The 23280-nt window shown below is 47.1% G+C and overlaps 5 protein-coding genes across 7 annotated transcripts in view; 1 reads left to right on the top strand and 4 right to left on the bottom strand.

Annotated features, from left to right (window-relative positions):
- The window catches only part of LOC120949353 (uncharacterized), a 140902-nt gene extending 130121 nt beyond the window's left edge, over positions 1-10781 (bottom strand). The window contains exons 1-2 of one of the 3 annotated variants that reach the window (XM_049605126.1): positions 10394-10781; positions 1113-1607 (exon numbers count right to left, since the gene is read on the bottom strand). In XM_049605126.1, the coding sequence (XP_049461083.1) occupies positions 1113-1192 (80 nt within the window). In that variant the 5' untranslated portion in view covers positions 1193-1607; positions 10394-10781. Of the gene's footprint in view, positions 1-1112; positions 1608-1757; positions 1786-10393 lie in introns of those variants that run through there. The other 2 variants (XM_049605127.1, XM_040366613.2) reach the window with 2 other exon arrangements.
- A 4749-nt stretch (positions 10782-15530) lies between these two features.
- Positions 15531-20183, top strand: LOC120961477 (uncharacterized). Its single transcript, XM_040385196.2, has 4 exons — positions 15531-16568; positions 16640-16832; positions 16895-19231; positions 19662-20183. The coding sequence occupies exons 1-4, from the start codon at positions 15838-15840 to the stop codon at positions 20181-20183; spliced, it is 3783 nt and encodes a 1260-aa protein (XP_040241130.2). The 5' UTR covers positions 15531-15837.
- A 69-nt stretch (positions 20184-20252) lies between these two features.
- On the bottom strand, positions 20253-21222 carry LOC120950228 (C-type lectin 37Da-like). The gene is made up of 2 exons (XM_040368092.2): positions 20787-21222; positions 20253-20707 (listed from the first exon to the last, which is right to left on the bottom strand). Exons 1-2 carry the CDS (start codon positions 20922-20924, stop codon positions 20330-20332), a joined length of 516 nt encoding a protein of 171 aa, XP_040224026.1. The 5' UTR covers positions 20925-21222; the 3' UTR covers positions 20253-20329.
- A 103-nt stretch (positions 21223-21325) lies between these two features.
- Positions 21326-22094, bottom strand: LOC120950229 (C-type lectin 37Db-like). Its single transcript, XM_040368093.2, has 2 exons — positions 21873-22094; positions 21326-21786 (listed from the first exon to the last, which is right to left on the bottom strand). The coding sequence occupies exons 1-2, from the start codon at positions 21990-21992 to the stop codon at positions 21403-21405; spliced, it is 504 nt and encodes a 167-aa protein (XP_040224027.2). The 5' UTR covers positions 21993-22094; the 3' UTR covers positions 21326-21402.
- An 87-nt stretch (positions 22095-22181) lies between these two features.
- Positions 22182-22870, bottom strand: LOC120961476 (C-type lectin 37Da-like). Its single transcript, XM_040385195.2, has one exon. It carries the CDS (start codon positions 22748-22750, stop codon positions 22457-22459), a length of 294 nt encoding a protein of 97 aa, XP_040241129.2. The 5' UTR covers positions 22751-22870; the 3' UTR covers positions 22182-22456.
- Between the last annotated feature and the right edge of the window lie 410 nt (positions 22871-23280).

Raw genomic sequence — 23280 nt, 5'->3', positions numbered from 1 at the left:
AATCAAACTCCCATTACCGGTAAATGATTCAGCAGCTTTTGCCTGCTCTCCCATGCGCCAAGCCCAGCCCAGGAGTGCACATAAGGCGTAGTTGTTGTGTGCAGGCAAAAATAAACCACAAAGTGAAAAGCAATGAAAAGTGTCTGAAACATTCATAAAGCTGCCTTGTAACTATTTAGCCTTTTTTGCTGTTTTTGCTGCTACCGAGAGTTTTACTATTAACCCTCTGCTCTGGGGAGACAAGCGTTTCAGCGTTTGTGAGCCACGCTCCCGCGCCACGTTCATTTGTGGCGGCATACTTCGCGCACGGATGCTTCCATTCCTGCAACCGTCAACGAACACACTAAACTAACGAAAAATCCTCTACCATTTGCAGCGTGATGCGTGTGCATATTGGGCTGGCTGGATTTCGGAACCGCGCACCGGAAACACGTGTGTGGTGTGCTTGGGAACTTCGCTCCGCCAGCGGTGGAGCCTCATCACTAACGATCATAATTCGTTCGCGGCAGTACACGCACGCGTCCACCCAGACACACAAAGCCACACACACAACACATTGCGGTCAGGTCGAGGGCCCACCAAATTCACATACCCAGGTGGCTTTCCCTTCGCATGATTATCCAACCAACCGCTCGGTCACGCCCTCTAACACCTTCTGCGCATTACACACACACACACACTCAACACGATTCGTGATTATGTTTGCTTTTACAGTAAAGTACTACCCCATTGCAGCAGCATCACACGGTTGTGAAGGTTCGATTGATAATGTTTCGAACTCATCTTTTCTGCTTAAATTAACAACCAGCTCGAATCAACTACATCTGTGCACGGTATTCAAATGCCACTCCCCACAGCAGCCACATCCACATGGTAAAGCAATAAACGGATGAATGGGCCAACCGGAAACGTCATACCTGACCCCCAAGTTCACAGCCCCTTTCCAAGGGGAGTTCATACTTTCACTTTCCTGGAAGCTCCAGCAAACGGCAGACGGATATGATGATGCTTAAGCGCTAAATGAACCCGATCTAATGGTCTTTATGTGGAATAGAAATCGATTCAAATGTTTAGTACAGCCAAGCAAATTGCCCACGCCCGCTTAAACTTACCTTCGCTCCAGTTCGCGGTTCTTCCTACGCTTGTACGTGCCCGTGTGGCCCTTAATAGTCCGGTACAGCGACATCACCATCTTGATCGCGTAGAGTGTTACTTTGCCCGCCTAACACAGCAGAACGATATGACGCTCTCGATAAGCGGCGCTTGCGACTTTCGAGCCTCCCGACGCTATTCTGCTACTCCGACGCTCGCACACTGCAAAGCGCTATCGCGTATCAAACTGTGGAGCACCAAATCACTACAAACTACCGAGCGAGATGCACACTTCCTAAGAGAACAACGAAACTTTGAGATCTTTTGTCGTACAAAAAGATTTCAAGATGTACTCTACGCACTTTTTTTGCTTTCTTTTTAAACACTTAGCGCACAGCGCTTTTCATTGCCACTAGTATGAACACACAAGCCGTAGGGCCACTAAGAATGAACTATTTTTTTTTAAAGGAACACTTTTAAGAAAATAGATAGACTTCGCACAATAACCAAAGAAACTGAAAGAAGAGAAACAAACTAATTGCACTTATTTGAAACACTAACAATCAAAACACCTTTACACCACACAATAAAACAATACGAGGCAACAAAATGCAATCAATTGAACAAAGTACGCTCGCTGCTCGAAACAAGTAAACACGAGAGACCTCAATGCCAACGTGCAAGCGACGAACCTCCTCTTTACGCACTGAATTCGATGCCAATCGCGCAAAGCTACAGAGTTCATTCTACACTGTCGTCAGTCAAGATCATAATTTCTGCCGCAGCCAACCCTTTTTTCACCGTTGCCAGTCAACACTCACAGATTCTTGCACCTGTATTTGGCCTTTACGCAAAGCACTCTTCACACCATCGACCGTGTACACGTACACGCCCGCCAAACTATTTTTCTGTGATCCTGTTTTTGATTCGATGGGGTTTTTTTGTTTTTTATTCGTATTGTTCTTCAACCAGTCCTTGTTCATCGATCCGGTTTGCAACGCGAGCAGGGTTGACAATGGTACAAACGACCCTAAATATCCGATCCACATCCGCGATCCTCGATGACTGCAAATAAACAACGAAGAACGGAAGAATAAAATGAGCTGTTGTGTCGCCGGGTAGGATACGTTGAAGATGCAAAACATGGAGTGAGCAACATGGAGAGTGTAAAATTTTGCTTTGTCACTTCTTGTCCCGCTCGATCGGTAGGAAATGTTTGTATGATTACTACACATGACTAACTACTGATCACATCCTTTCCTAGTGATACTTCGCAGGCCCACACTTGGGGGAGAGGGTACATTAATTAATTGGATGGCATCTTTGAGAGCCGAGAAGAGAATAATAATTGCATCTAAAGGTAGTACGTCATAGTACAATGTCCGGTACAGAAGGAAGGCACCGTTAGTTTGCAAATTGAAAGTTAAACAGCACTGAACAGTACTGATGTGGCGTATTTTGCTACCATTTATGATGTGGGACTTGATTAACGATCACTGCGACTCCTGCCAGTAGCTCGTTGGACTTTGACTTCAGCATTGTTAAGAAAGGTTTTCTATTTTCAACACGACTATAGCGTAATGGCTGCTTGTCTCATGTCATTTGTCATAGAGATTCATAAGAAAATTATTATCACATTCTAGACTGTTTAGTCATGATTATTATGATCAAGCAGTTATGATTATTGACTAGAACCCCATATCATTCTGTCGAGATCTGCACAAATATGGTGCAAAAGCAAAAACCTCCTTACGATTTCCAGTTCTTTAAATGTCAACAACAATTTTATTTAATTGCGTGTTGTTTTCTTCCCCTTTGAGATTCATAATTATCCTATTTTATTTTCATACGCTATTTTTACCTTTGACATTTATGCTCAGTGAACAAAACCGCAGCAAAAGACGCACTACAAATGAATGGAGTGATGTTATTAAAACTAATCCTTATATTTCCATCACTTCGAAAGTATGCGTAGATTTGTCTCCGCTCTTAATTGCTACACAAATCAAAGCAGGATTCGCCTAGCCTACCAACCACCAGTAGGTTCAGGTGCGAACCAATTCATCAACCAGCGCTATCCGATCCGTCGTCTTGCAGGTGGTGTCCGGTAAGGTAAAGTTTGTTGAACTCTGAAACAAAACTACTTTCGAAATGACAGCAGCAAAAAAAGCAGCCCCATAGACCCTTGCTATCGTAACAAAGCGAGCAGAGTCAGTCAGTCAGTCAGTCGGTGGCAGCACTAGTGGCAAATCTAAACCACTTTCGTAACCATCTTGCTAGACGGGATTGTGATTTCAAGCCGAGCTCAAATGTCTGGTTTTACGAGCAGCATGGACACTTGGACGTGGACGTCATATTTTTCATACGGGGACCTCTTTGAAGCGAGATCGCTGAGGAGATGGTTGAAACGGAGGGGACACCGAAACAGGAAATGCCATTAAGAGAATCAACACAAACGTGTGGGCGGACCTCAGCACGTAGAGAGTAAGGAATGGTTTGGGGAACAACGATTCTGAAAATTGGGACTTTAAGATTCCAGTTGGTCCCTCAAAAATCCCACAAAAATCCCTCACATTACATCCAATGATTCATATTTTAGGATTAAACAACATTGGGTGAAATATTTATGACTTTTGCTGTTACTAAGGCTCTACAAATTCCTTTGGAAATTGCAAACGTGTGGAGTCCCAATAGTGTCAACCCCTTAGAGACAATATCGACCTCAAGAACGAAGCACTAGCTCGGTGCAACTCAAAACAGCATCATGCATATTTATGTCGATCTGAGCTCAAGTCTTCAAGTGTTTTTCTTCGCCTCGGCTTCTGCCCAACTCTGCCCACGAGACCCAACCCACCGCGTCAGGAGGAAGTTCTTTCCATTCCACTGCAAGTGATTCTCATGACCTTACAACATCATCACCACCACCACCGTCTCCTTCAACTGCCCGCGATGCGATCGTCCACGTTGAAACGAGAGTAACAATTAAGCGCCTTGTAAGACATGACCTTCTCCAACATCCCAAGCACCGTGTGCTGGGGCCACCCCCGGGCCTTTGCCCTTACACCCTCCCGGCTCTTGTATCCGCGGTGCTGTCATCGCCTTCGTCCCCGGGGCTATCATTTTATATCGTCTCGAAATCGATATCGACGTGCGAATCGCCAGGCGAATGAGAAAATCGTTCAACCTATCAACATCCTATCGGCCAGCATCGAGCGCAGTGTGTGCAGTTAACAAGTATACAGCAAGGGGCAACAACTGTAAAAAAAATCTCCGCACAATAACCCGCGATCCTCGCAGATGGCATACGAAATGGAGAACACATAAAAACGTAACAAAAAAATAAAACTTCTCCTCGCGCCACTGCCCAAACTCTCGCTGCACCATCGTCCAACAGGTCAAAGCTTACCACCCTGTGTCGTAGGGTCTCACACGGTTCTCGGGACTGAAGAGAATCGTATCTGTGAAAAAAAAGAAAAACCTTGCCAATGTGTCGGAAGGGTGGCGTATCACGTACACCGATCGGTAACAATCACATCAGTGGACACTTTCAAACGACACATCTACGGCTACATGTGCCAGCTATAGGTGACACCGGCCAGCAGTGTGGCACAGAACGATTTGTTCCTAAACGCAGGGGGAAGAGGAGTGAGCTAAGAGCGCCACAAATGTTGTCCACCATTAAGAGAAAGATAAAGGACATGTTAGATTATTAGTATTCTATGAGAATTATGATCATGGGTTATATGTTGCTATGCTTCGGTGTTGGGCGATGGTTAGAGAAGTAATGTTTGACAGAAGAGAGCTTGGCTTGGAGAAGGAAATGTAGCTCTATAAAACGCTTACAACAAGCTATAAAGAGTGTATTGATGTTTCTTCCATTTAGCACCACACTCCACCACCACAGAGGGGGGATAAGTTGTGTATGGTCAGTTAGGGCGATGATGACAGCTGACACCTGTCGAATTAGAAGGACCAATTAAAAGACTGCCTTCTAGTAGTAGCCATCAAGCGGAGCAGAGTATATATCGCAAAAAACTCCAAAAATAGACAAGAGTTTAACTTGAACTCTACGCCAATGCTAGAACTCCATACTAGCCTTCCAGTGGAAATGTTCAACTAACCCCCACCGTGTGATCACCTGTCAGGGTGAAGATTTTGTCACACCCCATACGATAACCCCAGTGCCTCGCAGTACACAAACAGACAAAACGCCGGGAGAAGTAAGCCGCGTACCTGCCGAACGACTCTCCAGCAGAAGAAGTAAAAACCCAAGCACGGGGACCCATCTACACTGCCAACTCGCAACATGTTGCAACCTGCCGTCCGTGTTGCCCAACACGGTGGGTCTCCCCCCACTGGACCGACGCTGGTAAAATTCCCATACGCTCCCTTCGTTCGACCCGATGTGTAAAAACCCCGTGGACAAACTGGTCCAATCGGTTCGGATTGCGTGAGCCCCTCTGTGCGTAGCACCGCAACCGTCCGACCGCTCCACGCTATCCCGGTGTGTGCGGAACTCACCTTGGACGGTACGATACCTCCCCGGGGCGGAATGTGGAACAAATGGTAGCTCGAAGGGATTTTCGAGCCGGTGCGCTGTCTTATCCGTCTACATAATCACACTGCGTGGAGGGATCAGAGGAGGGAGCGACCCGAACCACATCAGTCCCGAAACCGTTTGCCAGGGACGCACCATCTTGTGGCATTGTTTTGGCTTTTTTCGGCCCACATACACGTACAACAGCAACCACAAAAAACATCCAAACGTCCTTACTTTCGAACCGCCAAGAGACGAAGAGACTGCGCCCAATTCGTTCGATAATTTGTGTCAATTTTAGGTCAATCAGTGCCCGCGAAACAACGGCCCCTTTTGTTGATGGTTTTTTGATGACATTTTGGAGCAGATGAACCCGCAACCGGTGCGTTCCAATTAATGAGATTATTGTTCGAAGCTCTACTACTCGCAGCGAAAGCGCAGTAAGGGCCCCGGACAAGACCCATTGATGAATTTCATACGTGTGGTGTGGCCTTACATGCCACCATGGCTGTCTAGGCCTTGCGTAATCGCCGCTCGCACCAGCTCTTGTAACCGAAAACCGACGCTGGGATAATGTGTTTGTTTGATTTATGTTCGATGAGTTTTAATTTGATCATCACCAAAACCCTTCGCTGCATCGATCGACGACTCGTGTCGATCACTGTCGTCTTTATAATTGGCTGAATTCGATTTCGATAACTTTATTTGGGGTTTTTTTCAGTACCCCAGCACCTTTGTGGTGAATCAACATTTTAGATCACACATGCACAAGGTGAAGATGTGCGCTGGGACCAAAGCAACGCAGGGCACTGTTTTATCTCAAGCCTGACATACGGTGACGCATCGATTACTGCCGGAAGGCGTTAGCACTGCGTGCAGACTCAATTTCCAATTCGGTGGGGTTGGGCGGTGGGGAACATCCGGTCGGAAAATCCGCCTCACACCGCCGGACCGCCACTAGCGGCAAAACTCCACGATGCTGTTGCACAAATCCTCTCCACGGCGGCTCGTTTGCGGTTAAATCGACACTCATCATCAACGACATTAGCACCATCAGCCTGGGGCCTATACTGGTGCAGCATTGCAGCCGATGAACCGTGGCCCGAGCAACCAGACCCAGGAGGTTAAGGTGTGTTGGTTGTGCAAAAAAAAACAAAAACAACCGAAAACAAAAGCAAAAGAAAAGCATCAAACACACACACACACCCGTAAAACACAGCCGGCGCAAGGTTTAGACGCCGATTTTCCATTAATTAGTTTTAATTCTTCCATTTCGAGGCACATCGAAATGGCGTTACGTGGCCTTCAAACGGCGAAGCGTTTCCATGTCCGCCACAAATATCCGGCTCGCTAAAACCCAATTCCACGGTCTATCCATTTTGGTTGGGGCTTATCTAGAATTTATGGAGATGCAATTGCAAGCCAGAACTGTGAGGTTCGTCGTCTATGATTGTTGTTTTTTATTGCAGAAACATACATCAAGAAGATAAGCATTAGACTCCTCAAATTAGTGGTTAATTAAGCATACAATTAAATACTTCTAAAGCAAAACACAACTCAGACTTGAGTGTACTGGTCTGAGAAGGAAAAACTGTACTAAGAATTTGTCACTTTTCCACCATCCTTCACGCGAATGCAGAATGCTAATATAAGATCTGTTGCTTTTTTCCTTGAAGGTCTTTCCGTTTGTGTGGATGCCAATTTTATATTTATTTATTTTCGCACACCCCAAACACTCTGAATGGTACAAATTGACCTCGTCGGGGGTCAAAACTAACCGCCAGCGCAAGGAAAATGGCCCCACAGTATCACACCCAGTGTCACACCAGATTCGATGAATTGGAACGGCGTTGGGTGAAGAGGAGGAAGCGAGAGCCATCGTCTCACCCTTGTCTCTTATGTTTCACCTCCCCCCTATTCCGGTTGTATAGTGTGTGTGTGTGTTTTATATTGGTAATTGAAGCAAGGCGACAAACTTCGGTAGCTACATTTATTACCATTGTTGATTTATGGTGCTTGTGGCTCTGGTGCGGACTTCCTTCCTGTTCGGGCCGGTTCGGTGCGGAACAGGCCCTCGGGCGGCACACACAAACAAATAGAATACGGTGGTCATAGTTTGGTGGCGTTTAATTGTTGTGCCCTCCATAGCTTACGAACCACGAGGTACAAGCAAGTCAAACGAGGATCTTTTCTAGAGCAAAACACGATTTTCCTCTTTGGGAGATCATTTCTTTCCCTTTTGATGGAGATAGTGCCTAATTTTGACTTCCTCAGCGGGCTATTTCAAGTAGGTTGTCAACTTCAAATACTTTAAATCCTTGTCAACACACCTCAAACATCCTTACACCAGCTGCTCCACGCTTGGGGCGCGTGATATCACTTCACGCCTGCAGGTGCAACGGTGCAGCGCCTGTGCAGCTTTCGATCGCATTCCAAACCTCCAGAGGAAGCTCTAGCTCCTAGGCCCTTCGCAGCAATCCCCATCACAGGTTTCACACGACTCTGCTGCAACAGAGAGAGGTTGGGCAAACGCTGCTTTTAAATGCTTTCATTAAAAGCCACCACATGCAGGCTGCACCCAGGTTGATGGCGGTGGCGGGTCACCCCATCGACACACCGCGAAACAATAATGATCGGAAGACACCTCACCAGCAGAAGGGGGCAAGCAGCAAAACATTCTTGCCCGCCAAGAGGGCACATTTTCTAGTGCACCCTCCTCCTCCCCGCAATCCGACGTTCCAACCGAGCGGAACCCACGGAAAGCTGCCACCACCCACCGCCAGAACGGAGCGAGGTGGGAGCACTTGAGTCGCACGAAACTTGTCGAAGGATGATGATCGATTGGGTGTTTGGCGTGTGGTATGTGCGCGTTGACTTTGCAAAACACGCATCCCACCTCTCTCTCTCCCTCGCTCTCTCACCGTTCTCTTCTGTCACCCATTAGCGGACGGGGGTGCAATTTTCAATTTTCGGTTCGCAACCACCTTTCAAGGCGGTCGTGTCGTGAAAAATCAATCGCCCAGCCGCGCAAATGCACATGGAAAGTGAAGGTGCGCCCGAAAATGTTTCCAATGTTGGCCAAACTTGCCAAAAAGTACACAAATTGACAGGGCGGCTCACATATGGCCATTCATTTGCTGCACACGCAAACCAGCCCCGTTCGCGGGTGGTAGCAATGGGGAGGTGTCTTTGTAAATGGAAAATACACAATGCTCGGGGACTGCCACTCTTGCTAGATTTTGCTTTGTACGTATTCACACACACACACACACACAGAGCACATTTTGACTACCGATCAATTAAATTGTACCACCATATGCCGATATGTGTGATGGCCATCAGCGTTCCTCAAACGATTGGCCGAGCAGAACAAGCACACACAACATGCCTATGAACCAACACAACAATCGTCGGTAATAAAGGCTGCAAAAAGAGAGCGAAAAAAAATCAGGCAGAAGCCCCACATAATATGTAATCGCAAATGCAACTGCATACCCCCTCCCTCTGGGGCATGAAGACAGACACTCAAGCAACCCACCCACCCCAAGACACCTTGTGAAAAGGCTGAAGAAAACCGTCTACTCTTTTTTTTTCGCTACTTCTTCGGCTGGGTATCCCCTTTAACACGTCTGTCGGGTGGCTGATGCAGACCCGCGCATCCAATGCAAAAACCCATTCGAGCAAATCAGTCCAATCGCAGGAGCCGTTGCAATGCAAACTGTGGATGCAAAAAAAAACCTACAATCCAATACATTCTTTTCACCCAACGCAGGCCGATCGATTGCGACGCTCGACACGGTGTGGTCTTCTATTTTGAATGTTTGCCCAACGGTGCTCGATGGTGTCCAAAGCAAAGCCCCATTTTCGTAAGCGCCACACAAAAAATGAACGTCTGGCCATAGATATTGTATCGCGAAGGCAGGGGTGCTACAATGGTGCGAATGGTGAAGACAGAGCCCTCCCCCGGTTGGTACATTTTTACGATCGATTACTTTGCTAAATTAAATCAGTCATAATAATGCACGCTCATGCTTACCTTCTAGTCGGAAGATGGAGAGGTGGGGAGGAGTTTTGGCTTTCCGTTTTCTATTCGAACTCCCCATCCAACGGAAGTATCGCTTGTAGCATTAACAGTTGAGGGACGGAAGTTTTCGATGTAAGTTTCGGTTGCAGTTTCGGGCTAACGGCTCGCGTATAAATTATCCTCACCACACGGAACACTTCATCACACACAGAGAGAGAATGGATTGTGTATTGGCACGAACGAAGTAATAGCGGACCAAAACCGAAAGTGAACATCCTCAAAATTGCTACCAATATGGTTAGGTGTTCTCTGTCATGTACTAGTACTGTCACGCTCACTGCGGGGATCACTTTTATAGACAATTAATCAGCAATAACAGTGCAATCATTTCACAAAAATTAACTCCATTTTCGAGCCACTTTACAGCACAAGAACAATACGTTACGATAGTGTTTGGCTGCACCATTTGCCACTGCAAAACTATTTCACAACCACCTTCAAAACGGCAACTGGGGATCGTCACGTTCCACTAAGCACCAGTTCAGCGCAAGCTTCTAAATCATACACACTCATCCAGCAAAACAACACGCGGTTCCAGATGATATCGTCGCGGGGATCAGGAACACTTTGCAATCACACCGAAGAAGACGCGTGCAACGGGATCCACCATGTAGACAGTTCCTATCGGTACACGCGCAAAAATAGCCAACAAACTACCACGGGTTGAACCCAATACAAACCCCAAAAATAGACACGGTGCTTTTCTTCCGGTAAAAGCCGCTTTGTGACCCTTTCGATTAAAGGGAGCTCGGTGCACCCAGGAACGTTCGCCAGAAAAAACTCGCCACGCGCCAGGACACAAGGAAGCAGTGCAAAACACACGACCGAACGCACCTCACGCGTTCACAGCAGCGGAATGGTTTGGGTTTTTCGGTACGAAACCGAGCGATGATCGATCGAACCGTGCGCGCGCGCGCGATCGTTCCACACACATCAGCACACCGGGGATCGTCGATTTTCGGTTGGGGGGGTTTTCGTCGACTTTCAACGTGCGCCTGCCTACTGCGTTGCGGGTTTGCGTTCCCCTACTATGAACTACTTCACTACGGCGGTAGTAAACGCTTGTACACGCTGCACGAGACCTACAACGAGACACAGAGAAAGAGAGAGAGAGGGGGAGATTCGGCCTGCAACCGAACGGAATCGGGTGGGGGAAAAGCCTTCGTCTACGAGGTGCGGTGGTATTTACCACCCAACCAACCAACCCACCTTTCGTTCACTAAGCAACCGTCGTCATCATCTGGTAAATAATTTCTTTCTCCAAACGCGAACATGAATTTCGATCATACCCGCTAACTGCTGCCGTTGCTGCTAACCAGGCATAAGAAAACATTCCCGCGCCTTCACTTCCACACCGCACTAGGGCGGAGGCGGGAGCTCGTGACTCAATCGGTGTGACACGGGCCACTGCAGGAAGCTCTGTGTAAAGGAAGTAAACGAAACTTGATTGATAACTGGCTCCTTAAGTGAGATGAGAAAGGAAAGATCGTAAAGATCGGTGATCGAGTGCTTCTTGGTTCATTTTAAGAAGCTGGAAGATTGTGTTATTCAGGCTATAATATGACTTTGCACGCAAATAATAGATCAGATTAGAAAAGTAATTTTAATCACTTCATGCAATGGTTTAAGCGTTTGAGGTTCTTGGCAAAAGCTGTTTTTGTTTCCTAAAATGTTACTCTCATTCAGAGACATTCTCAATCATTGATCAATTCATTAGTCAATTTGATTTGCTCTATTTGACCAGGCTTGTGTCAATAGTATCGTCAAATGATCTTCACAATAAGAGATGATGTTCTAAAAGCTCCACGCATCCAATGCATCATCATATCTCGCCAAAAGATAGCATTATTTAGCCACAACCATGTCCCAACCGGTCCCAAAACTTCCAAGACGGGTTTGCCTGCCGGTTGACCCCACCAGCATTATGTCACGCGAACGGCAACGCTTGCCGAATCTAGTTGGCATGCTTTCGCTACGCTAAACTTTGCCAAACCCTTCCCAGCACAACTCCACAGCCCAACCCCGTCTCCCCCCTCCGAAAAGCCACTTTCTTGTGAATCTACAAATTATGCAAATAAAAAAAAACGCACAATTCGCACAATAACCACAGAGCCCCAAACCCCCACAACCCAATCCCTCCTAATACACACCCAATAAAAAAATGACACAACACTCCCGGCGGTACAACAATAATAATAGTAATGACTGGAGGAAGGCATCGGGCGCGCGGAACTGGGTCAACTGCGGCAGCGGGGTGCGTACGAAATTTGTCGCGACTCCCCAAAAAAAACGTTACTTGATGCTCTATGCCTCTTCTTTTGGGGGGATATTTGCCAAAACGAACATAAAAAAGCTCGTAAATTATTGCATCTTTACAGGTCGAAGGTCGAAGGCAGCTCATCCGACGAGGGATGTTACTGACGCGCGACAAATGGCTAATGCACGGCTCTCCCAGGGGGTGAACGAATTTACTTTGCAGATAAAACACGCCCAAAGATGAATGAGGCCGGACTGCAATCACTGCTGCTGCGGTTGTTGTGGTGGCGCAGTTGGGTAAGTAAGATGCACGATGCAAAAGAAACACCCGAAATGAGTAAAAATGGCTTACCCGGATCTAAGTTGACGAATGTACCCACTTACTGATTGGAATCATTCTGCTCAAAACGGCTGCTCAAAAGGTGTTCCACCAGAGATTTGTCAATCACTTCTGGCCGCATTAGATCATCCTTTCTCCGCTTCGTTCGAACAGCTTCAAGATTTTTTTGATTTTACTCGTGTCGTTCGATGTGACTTATTTTTAACAGAAAAAGGTCAACACGACAGTAGCAATCGGGGAGTGGAGAAGACAATACCGCTTTTTACGCTTTTACATCGGCGTTCGAAAAATGAAGCTGTACCGCTTAACCTTTCGCCAGTCAAGAGGGAGCTCGTGCTCAAGAAGATGCCCGATATCATCAGTACACTTCAAACCTACCCAAAACGGTTTAACGAAGTGTCGTCTTTTGGAAGCCGTCACCACGCCAAGTTCCACCAGCTCTCTGCGTAACTGTCAGTTGTATAAAAATACAATGTGTTGTTTTAAAATTTGCACGAAAAGAAGCGTTTGCAGATTGAGGAATATTTCTCCCTTCAGTCACTGCCAACAGACATCTTCACTTGGCACAGGTTCGCATCTTTTCGCAATCTTTTATCAAACGATCTTTAACATCAAAATGTTGGCAAACGATGGAAGGGAATGTGTTTGCCCAAAAGCCAACGGCATCATGCAACCGGCATGTGCTAGAGATGTTGCGCGTTGTTTTCTCTCCTCTGCTTTTAATCGATTATCCGAATCCGCAGGAAAACCGTTTACATAATTATACCCCCCCGTTCGGAAGGTGTCAGAAGAAAGGCAGCTCGAGCTTCTTGCGCTGTCGTTTAATGCCACCAGAAACGCCCGAAAGCGAAAGCGATGATCGAAGAAACGCCGGAGAACACCCTGGATGATGATGATCGTGTTGCCACACCTTCCCGAACGCGTAGCGTACGAACGGTTCGGGGCGCGCGAATGGGCACACCATCATCACCATCATCCTGGTCCTGGATGGCTGGACGATGATAATGATATGGATTTTTTGGGGCACGTTGTTTCATAAATATTCACCCGTTTGATTGATTCTAAACGGAGGCTGCTCCGTTCCTTTGGGGGCTGGGTTCGCGTCAAGGTCGCAGCAGAAAGAAACTATGCGATAAGGGAATCGGTTGCTGCAACACGCGGGAAAGTCCTGCAAAAGGGAGGCTTGGGCTGTGTCCCTGGAAGCACATTCCTATAGATGTATGGATTTAGTTTACTTTAGATGTTGAAACTAGGGTTGGGTTTCATGAATCTTTCGTTGAGATTCATTCATATGAATTTTCTGTGATGAGTGATTCGAATCTCGAGTCGAATCTTCAAAGATTCACGATTCTCTAAATAATCATAAATCCCAAAGATTCACAAATCTTCAAAGATTCACGAATCTTTAAAGATTCACAAATATTTAAAGAATCATGAATCTCTTAAAATTCATGAATCTATAATATTCATAAATCCATTTAAATTCATATTTCTCTTGGGAATCATGAATCTTTATAGATGTATGATCTCCAAAATATTAAATTTGCCCAATCCTACCTACACACTTAAAAATATTTCACGACCTCAGTTAAAAATACTGCCGAAATTTGTCGGCTCTTTCGATTCTTGCTGATATGTCAGTCGAAAAATCCCAGTAGCCGAAAATCAGTACCATTTAAAACTGAAATATCAGTTAAATAAATATTTCAACCGAAACTCGGCAACCCAACTTGCCGAGAACATACGTTAACACAGCTGTCACCGAGCTCGTCCGTCAAAATAACCGAGATTTCAGCTTTACTGTTTGGATTAGCCGAGGCTCGGTATTTTATCTGTCATTCGTCATTCTGTTAATCTCGTGCTAATGAAACGAAAACCTTTCGGAGTGATGTTGTGATGTAAAAGTAAAAGTGTAAAAATATAAGTGAAAATGAGTCTCTCAGCGTGAAAAAAAACCGAGTATCAGTAGCATGCGATCGAGCACGGGTATGGAACGGGGTTGGGGTTAGGAAACTCCATCAGCGCACGCAATCGGTGCTCTTCAGAGCGTCGCTCGGAGCAGTCCCTATTGAAGGATCATATGTAGAAGCTAATCCGATTGGTTCAACCTTAGCCTACACGAGTAAGTAAGTATCAACACTCGACCACGTAAAATCTAAACAGGGTTCACTCAGACTTGTTTCACTCTGCCCGCTTTACAGAACCGTGCCTGTACCAGTGCCCGCTCCTTGTCCGGCTCATTTTCCTGTACATATACCATATCCAAACGCTGTGCCCCATCCGGCGGATGAACCAATGCCTGTCCCTACGCTTCACACCAGAAATCTCATAAGAATAGGGTGACTTTCTGCCATCATCATAGGCTCAGACTGCTATGACTCTTTCTCCCAGTAAATAATATTGTTTATTTATGTTACCTAAATAAACCCACTTGATACGCAAATAAAACCACTAAAATAAAGATAAAATGTTTTTATATTTAGCCGAAATCTCGATTTGCTCTAACCGAAAATCTCGGTTAAACGTAAACGTCAAAACAAAATGTCATTAACCGAGATGTCGGCAACAGAAATTTAACCGAGATTTTGCCGAGATCTCAGTTGTGCAGATCTCGGCAAAAATTAACCGACAATTCGGCAAAATTTTTTAAGAGTGTATAACTTGCTCGTTGTCGGTTCAACTACCAAGAAGTCCCAAAAGCTTGTATAGGCTGGCATGACCACGTAGGTTGTTACACAAAAAAGAAGAATAATAAAAAAAATTACAAATTTATGAATTCTTAAAGTTTCTTTAAGATTTGCTTTAGAGATTAGTAAATCTGCCTTGATATAAGAAACTTTTGAGATTCATAAATATTTTGAGATTCATAAATCTTTGAAGATTCATGAATCTTTTGAGATTCATAAATCTTTGAAGATTCATGAATTTTTCCAATCGGGATTCAGATTCATTGATTTCATTCCAAAGATTCATTCAGATTCATGAATCTGAATCTGAGTTACCCAACACTAGTTGAAACATGGTAAAGTAATGAAAAATCATTTACACAAGTAACTTCCGGCACCATCACCGTCGCCGTAAGATGCTGAATATCCTGAAATTACACACAACGGCTGCAGATTACAACTACCTTAAATATAAAATATTTACCTTTGTTTTTACTTTTTTGTAGCACAAAAAGCACAAAACTCACGAATCATTTTCCAACGAATTCCTAACGATTTTCCAATGCTCTGGCGACGGTACGAAACTGGCTTTGGGCACGCAAACCCCTACCGCAAGTCCCGACACATCATACGCGGTGTAATCCGTGCTTAAGCGCCATCTGACAGCAACGACCGTTTGGCTCGAAATTCCCGACGCGTCACAAACCGATCACACACCCAATCTGCGCCTTGCACATCTCGCTTGCAAAGGGCACGAAAAGTGTTTCTAATAAAGTGTAAAAACGGATGCTCAGAATGCTGCCATCAACCAAGTGAATAATCTCGCGCACTGGTGATACAAAAGGGCCGGTTCGCATCGAAAATGCAGCGTGTGATGTTGGATCAGAGTGGCGTCACACTTTCGCCCAAACAAAAGCGCCTATCCGTCGGGTTCGGGGCCGGGTCTTCGGTACAGATTCACAAAACGGCCACACCGCCCGCCATGCAGCAACGCTCCTCGGTGTCGACGCACAGCGAGTCGAAAGTGGTTTACGAAGATGGTGCCACTCCCAGTAGAAGGAAGAGCCTGCACGAGGCGTTACTGATGCGTCTCCTATCGACACCGAGCGATGAGCCGCTGTTTCAGCGCAGCTCATCGGACGCACCGGAATCGCAGCGTACGGCGGACGATTCCTTCGACAGCTGCCTGTCCGGAAGAAGCTCACCGTTTGAACTGGATCTGCTGCACCAAACACCGGATGCGATGCGATGCAATACTCCGCCGGCGGTCGAATCGGTCCAGCCGCCCAACCGCCATCTTCAGCTGCTGATGCGTGATTACAACAGTCCTTCAGCGACGGCTAGATTGCGGGCAGTGCGTGCCTTGAATTCCGTCTCCAAGCGCAACGCGTACGGCAACTTCGATGTGTCATACGCGGAACAGGACATCATTACGGAGGAGGAGCGACAGGCGCTGGAAAAGCGCACGATTCAGGAGGTGATGCGCGAGGTGTGCGTGTACGTGGAGGTACGTTCCGGGACGGACAATCGGTCGGACGGTATCAAGGAACACATCGCTTCCCTCGGGGCGAAAGTTAACGAGCGACTCTTGAAGTAAGTAATGGAGCGATTATTTGTTAAACACAGATGGTAACATGATTCGTTTTATTCTATCTTTCTCACAGGGACACAACTCACGTAATCTTCAAGGATGGATTGCTTTCCACGTACCAAAAGGCAAAAAAGATGAACATTCCGATTGTTTCGATACTGTGGATAGAGGCGTGCAAACGGCACAACTGCCTGATGAACCCGAATGACTTTAAAATTTCCAACCTAGAACGGTACGAAAATCCTGATCTCTTCAAGCGAATTCGAGTAAGTAAAGCAACGAGCTTGGATTAAATGACAAAAAGTTTAAAAACCCCCTTCTTTTTTAGCGTCAAAAATCGATGCAACCTGGTGCAGAGGCAGCAGCTGGAGCCAAGAAACGCCCCAACGTCACAGCAAAGTCAAAGGCAGCTCCCGTGGCTCCAGTGATATCTCCACCGTCGAAGCTCCCGGTGCTGCATCGGATCCGGAAAGACGATCGGCTAGAGCGCATACTGAGCGATTTTGAAGCGGAAAATCAAATCGACAGTTCTGCCGACGGTCCGATCGATGAGTACGATCAGATGCTCCAGGCAGCCCCAATGCGCTTGCTGGAACGCTTCCGATCTACACCGACACCGATGGAGCGGGATGAGGATAATCCGACCTCAACCACTACTCCAACCACTTCCTTCGGCACCAATGCGGCCAGAGAGGAGCAAACACCGCAGGAAGCGAACAACGAAACGCTTTCACGTCGAGCACTTTTCCCCGGATCTGGAACGAAGCCACGATCTTCCGGCACTCCCCGAGGGCGTCGCAAGACGGTAATGTTTACCCCGCAAATGACGAATGTAGAAGAGGAGCAAACCGTGGCCGACACCAACTGCAATGAGATCGATGAAACTCCAAAGCAGACTTTTCGGCGTAAAACGATTGTGCTACCAAATGAGGAAACAACTTCCATCGAACCGGAAAAGTCGTCAAACACTTCAAACCGGCGTAAGACTATCGTTGCTGCTCCTGCTGCGACTGAAATTGACACGGTGCCATCCACCACGACCACCGCCAGATCCACTCGCACGCGTCGCAGCACACTCATTCCGAGCGGAAAGGAACATGTTTCTCTTCCGAAGGATCATCAACCTAGTCTCAGTGAGCGTAACGATCTCAACCAAACGGAAGAACCTATCACAATAAGCGATTCGTCCGTGCAGCTTCCCTCTGTGCGTGTATCTAGTCGGCGTAAAACGATCGTTGCTGCAAAGGAAGCCGAAACTTCCGGTGCAGCAGTAGTCACGCCAGCGTCTACCGTGTCGAAGAACAAACGTTCCCGGCGAAAGACGATCGCTTTCGGTAATGAGGAGAATACGCCTCCCGTATCTGCGGCCATATCGATGGAACTAACAAAGACTGATTTAACGGCAACGAAGGTCATTTCGAGAGCACGGAGTACGATATGCTCGCCGAAAGACATGGAAATGTCAAGCATTATTCGTCAGAATCCCATTGCCGGAGAACAGACAAAGATAAACAGCACTGGATCTGTAATAAGCATTTCATCGGAAGAAGGCAATCGTCCTGCGACAAACGCCCCTAAGGATCGTCGCCGAACCCTGTTCATCCCGACCGTTGAGCGTGCGACGGATGCGATCATTAAGGCGTCACCGAACGATACGACACGATCATCGCTGGGACTTTCCCTAATCAACCGGCGTAGAACACTGTACACACCGAACCACTCCTCCACCGCGATGGAACCGCTGGAAGTGAGTGAAACACCACCACCGCTCACCGATTCATTCTACCAACAGTCGGACTCACGTCAAACGCATGCCGATGGCAGCAGTATCGTCAATCGACCGAATCCTACCTCCAGCTCTACGCCAAAGTGTACGGTGGCACCGCCGGAACCGACCTCAGCACCGAACCGTGGAAAAACGCTTCTCCAGCAGTACGAAGATTCGCTCGTCTTCAGCTCAACGCGTGCACCGGATCGTCGTCGTCGTACCGTGTTTGACATCACGATGGACATTATGGACCATCGGCTGACGGAAATCAATCGTCAGGCGGCGGCAGCAGCAGCAGCAGCAGCAGCATCATCCAAGCCACAAAGTGAAGAAGCCAACCCCACGAAGGATAGACCACTCCCCTCCGTGGCACCGGTTGAAGTTGCCTTAAAATCACCAACACCTCAGGCCATTCAAACCTGCATGGATACGTACTACCGGAAAGCGGCCAAATCGATCGAAAAAGCACCACCACCGCAACCCGCCGTGTCCAAACCGACCGAAGAACCACCCCGCAAGCGTAAACTGTTTAATGTTCAAACATCGGAAGAGGACATAATGCCGCGACTGGCCACCGTCGGGCGTAGTAAAACACCAGCAACCACGAAACGACGCTCACTGGCACCTTCAAGTGATATGAAAAGCCCGACCAGCTCGTTAACGAAGAAACGGCGCACAACGGCACTGTTCACGTCGCAAGCCGAACCTGGCCAGTGTCAGCCAGAGAAGGAAGGACCGAGGAAGAATCTATTCCCTGTTGGAAGAGGCCTACCGACGATGGCATCACAGTATCCACCGAACGGTGGTCAGACACAGCAAAACGGTGGACCACTGCTTCCCCGTCAATACCTGGCCACCACTAACCTGCACACCGAGCAGAGCACGTTCGTGAAGGAGGTACGCTTTCAGTAGTAGAGATCGGAGCATGATATGTAAACCCTCAGTGAATTGAACACAAAAATGGGGATGAAATTGAGTTTTTAGCTTGGCAAAAGGGGCAGTTGTTGGATATTATTGTAGCTCGCGGAACATCTGTCGAAAGGGCAATTGCATGTAGTGAATTATGGGGGTAATCGGGGGGTCTGTTTGTGGTTTTTAGCTAGTTTGCGTTCTTATTTTCATTCTACCCATTGTTTTCCCAACTACAACTGGCTCAATAAAGTCATGTGTTTGCACTTTTTTTTAACCAAACAACCAATTGCCTTTCTTTGCTGTCACGTGTTGTGTCCCTTCGGTACGATCGCACTTAAACACTACATCGCTAAAAAAGAATAACATTTTTTAAAATTTTTCTTCTTTTTACTTTCTCTCCCCTTGCTTTTCCCAGGCCATTGCAAGCCTTGACGGATTCATCATCGAAGCGAACGTGTCCGACAACACCACACATCTGGTAACGCTCGAGCCTCGCCGTACGATCAATCTGCTGCGTGCGCTCATCCGCGGTCTGTGGATCGTGCGCTACGAATGGATCGTAGAATCGTACCACGCCGGTCGGTGGCTGCCGGAGGAACGGTTCGAGCTGAAGGAGTTTTCCCGCGCGGTACAGCTGAACCGGAGCGAACGGCAAGCCTTCGGCAGCCAGTACCGCAACGAGCTGTGGGCTGACTTTGCCCCATTCTGGATATCGCCGCGCTGTGCCGTGCCCGTGCAGCAGTTGCGCGAGCTGATCGTGCTGTGCCGCGGAAAGGTGACCGGTAATGCGTCGCGGGCAAAGTTTCTCGTGGTGGAACCGAACGATAACGATGCGGCACCGATCGAGGGGCAGATTGTGGTTGCCCCCGGCTGGATTCTGGACAGCATTACCATCAACAAGGTAAAGAAGCTGTCGAAAAAGTATCGCATCGAGTGAGTGTGATACGGTTTATTTTAAAGACTGACTATAATTTAGGTAAGAATCAACACTTAATACACAGTACTGTACTGTTTGAAGGTTTAAATAAACCACACACTTTCTTATTAATCTACTAAATCACACAACCGAAACCACCCTCGGTTCTAATCGTACAACGTTTCGCACATGAAGAAGTTGTTCGCCCCGCACGGCCTATCGTCGAAGGTGTAGTTGATTGACCACGGCTGGAAGTACTCCAGCACGACGCAGTGCTCGTACGTGCAGTTGTCGTGCATCGCGTTGTTCGGTTCGTTTTTGGTCCACCGATCGAACGTCAGCCGTTCGCCGGTCGAGGAGCAGAAGAACTGTCCTTCCTCCCCGAGATCGTTACCGGACGTCCACATGTGCAGGATGTCGTGCGTTTTCGTGTATCCACTCTTCTCAATGTACTCGATCACACCGTTCAGCTGTTCATCGTTGTTGATTGTCACCAGAAACATGCCGCGCGTTCTACAGTACTCCGACGCCTTATACCAGTTGAGCTGTGTGTGTGAACGATGAAAGAAATGACACCTTTAATTAACCACAAGGCGTGTTACGACATCACACCGCACAAATTACCTTAAATGTGTTCCCGAAATAGTACGACTTCTCGCGGAATATGCCAAATGTGTTGATGTCCTTCTGCGTGCTAATGAACCCAACTGCCAGGAAGCTGAGCAAAATCGCCACCAAGTTGGCCAAGCGTTTCGTTTCCATGGTGCTCACGTTCACGTTCAACAACACGTCTGTCCACACACGCTCACGTCGCAAACGATTCTAACGGATAGTGTGGAAATTACGCACCAAATTACTGTGTGATCATCAACATCATCTTGCTCTTGCTGTCGCTGTCTGTGTGTCTCTTAGGGTAGGGCGATGCAGCTGTCTGTGCGATCGCGATCACCAGTAAAACCAGTTTCTTCTTGGGCTTCCCGTTGTTTGACTACAAAATTCAGGTCTTCGTCGGGACGGCTTGCGGAAGGTGATGGGGTAGTGGTGTTGTCGCTTTGGTTGTCGCGGAGTGGAAGGTTATCGCTATACGCACGGGGTTTTACTCATGCTGCATGCAAGATCCTTGACCTCGGAATAACCGAAAAGAAAACCCAAGATCGCTGAAATAGGGGCTAGCAAAGCGAGCACGCTTCTAACTGGTTGTGGTTTACTCAAAATTCTTCACATAAAAACTGTCAATACATCATGCAGGCAACGTTTCGCAGATAAACAGATACTCCCGCCCACAGAACCGATCGTTGAAGGTGTAGTTATAGTTGGCCCCACCCTCCGACCAGTACTCGAGGATCGCGCAATCCTCTCCGTTGCAGTCGTCGATCTTGTAATCGTTCGGTTCCGTTTCGCTCCAGTTCTGATAGTTTACGCGCTCCCCCGTCGAGGACCAGTGGAATTCGCCCTCCTCGCCGAGATCGTTCGCCGATATCCAAGCCATCAGGCCTTTGTGCGTTTTCGTGTACCCGGTACTGTCCAAATACTCGATGACGGCTTCCCGCTCCTCGGCATTTCGCACCGACAGCAGGAACATGCCGCGCGATCGACAGTACTCGACCGCCTTGTACCAGTTGAGCTGGATCGTGGTGGATAACAGATAAGATTGTTATGATCAGATATCGCCAAATGTATCTTCTAACTTTAAAGAAGATTAACACTCACCTTGAAAGAGCTGCTGAAGTAGTACTCCTTCTGCCGGAAGAGTCCGAATGTCGTGTCCTGGGCCGCCAGCTGAAGTGCCGTTAGCAGGAGCAACAGAAAAAGTGTCTGTGGTTTCATCATTTCTTAGCGAAGGCTTCGAAAACACTGAACACCCGGGTACGATTGCGCGTTGAGTTCACCGACGCTGCAGATAGTCGCTGGAGCAGCATAATCAATACCAACACAACATTGTTTTATTAGAAACGCAGGGCTCATCGGCAGGGAATTGTGGAAGCGTGTGTGTGGAACCTGTTTGAAGAGCGCACACAGACACACGCAAACACACCAACAGGCAGAGCGTTCGTCGTCAATGTGAAGTGATTGCAGAACTGTTGACCTTCTATAATCGGATGCGAATGGGTTGATGATCGACTAGAGCATCTTCTAAACTTGAATGGAATGTTTTTTTAATTTATTTTTAGTTTAATCTACCAACACGTACGTTGAATTCACACACAGATAGAACATTAAACCGTCTCATAACATTACAATGAATTGTAACACTTTTAAGCTCACGTTTCGCACATAAACATGAATTCGCTCGATCATGCCCGATCGTCCAATCCGTACGTAAAGCTTAGATCCCGAAAATGGACCAACGCAACACAATCCTCATCGGTGCAGCTGTCATGTTGGCTATTGTTTGGATCGGTGTTCCTCCACAAATCGAGCTGATTGCGCGTCCCTGTGGAGGCCCAATAATATTTGCCCTCTTCACCGATGTCGTTCAATGATGTCCACATGTGCAGATAGTGATTCTTTTTCCAAAACCCACTCATATTGATCGTATCTTTCACCACTTCAAACTCTTCCCGGTTCTGTATCGACACCAGGAACATGCCCTGACCACGGCAGTACTCGAACGCTTTGTGCCAGGATAGCTGTTAATGATAAAAGTCGGCGTTTGTTTGTCGGCGACGAATGGATGGCTTTGGTCTTATGGATTGGTTGGAAGTTGGTTGAAAGGAAACTAATATTTACATTGAAGGTGCTTATAAATAGATACTCTTTGTGGCGCGAAGCTGCAAAATCAATTTCGACATGTTGTTGTGCTTGTACTAGGAAGAAACTCACTAAAATTAGGCACATAGAACCCTTTACCGAGCAGCGCACACGACGACTCATTTCGGGGGAATGACTTCGGAAGCGATGATCGACTAAATTCACACTGGATAGGTCGAATTTTTAGAATCATCCGAATAGACACGACAGCACGATGAATTATTACTGTACCATGGTTTTTATCACCTTTGTATCGATTACAGAACCTGTTGTTGGTTTGGCCATCTGCTACAAAAAGAAGAAGAGTGACGTGTATCAATGCCTCATTCGACCGAAGCGTCGCGATCTTCATCGTTACAGGTCTGGA

The sequence above is a fragment of the Anopheles coluzzii genome, chromosome 2 (assembly GCF_943734685.1).
Source record: "Anopheles coluzzii chromosome 2, AcolN3, whole genome shotgun sequence".
Taxonomy (NCBI): Eukaryota; Metazoa; Arthropoda; class Insecta; order Diptera; family Culicidae; genus Anopheles; species Anopheles coluzzii.
This window is presented reverse-complemented; position numbering and strand designations above follow the sequence as displayed.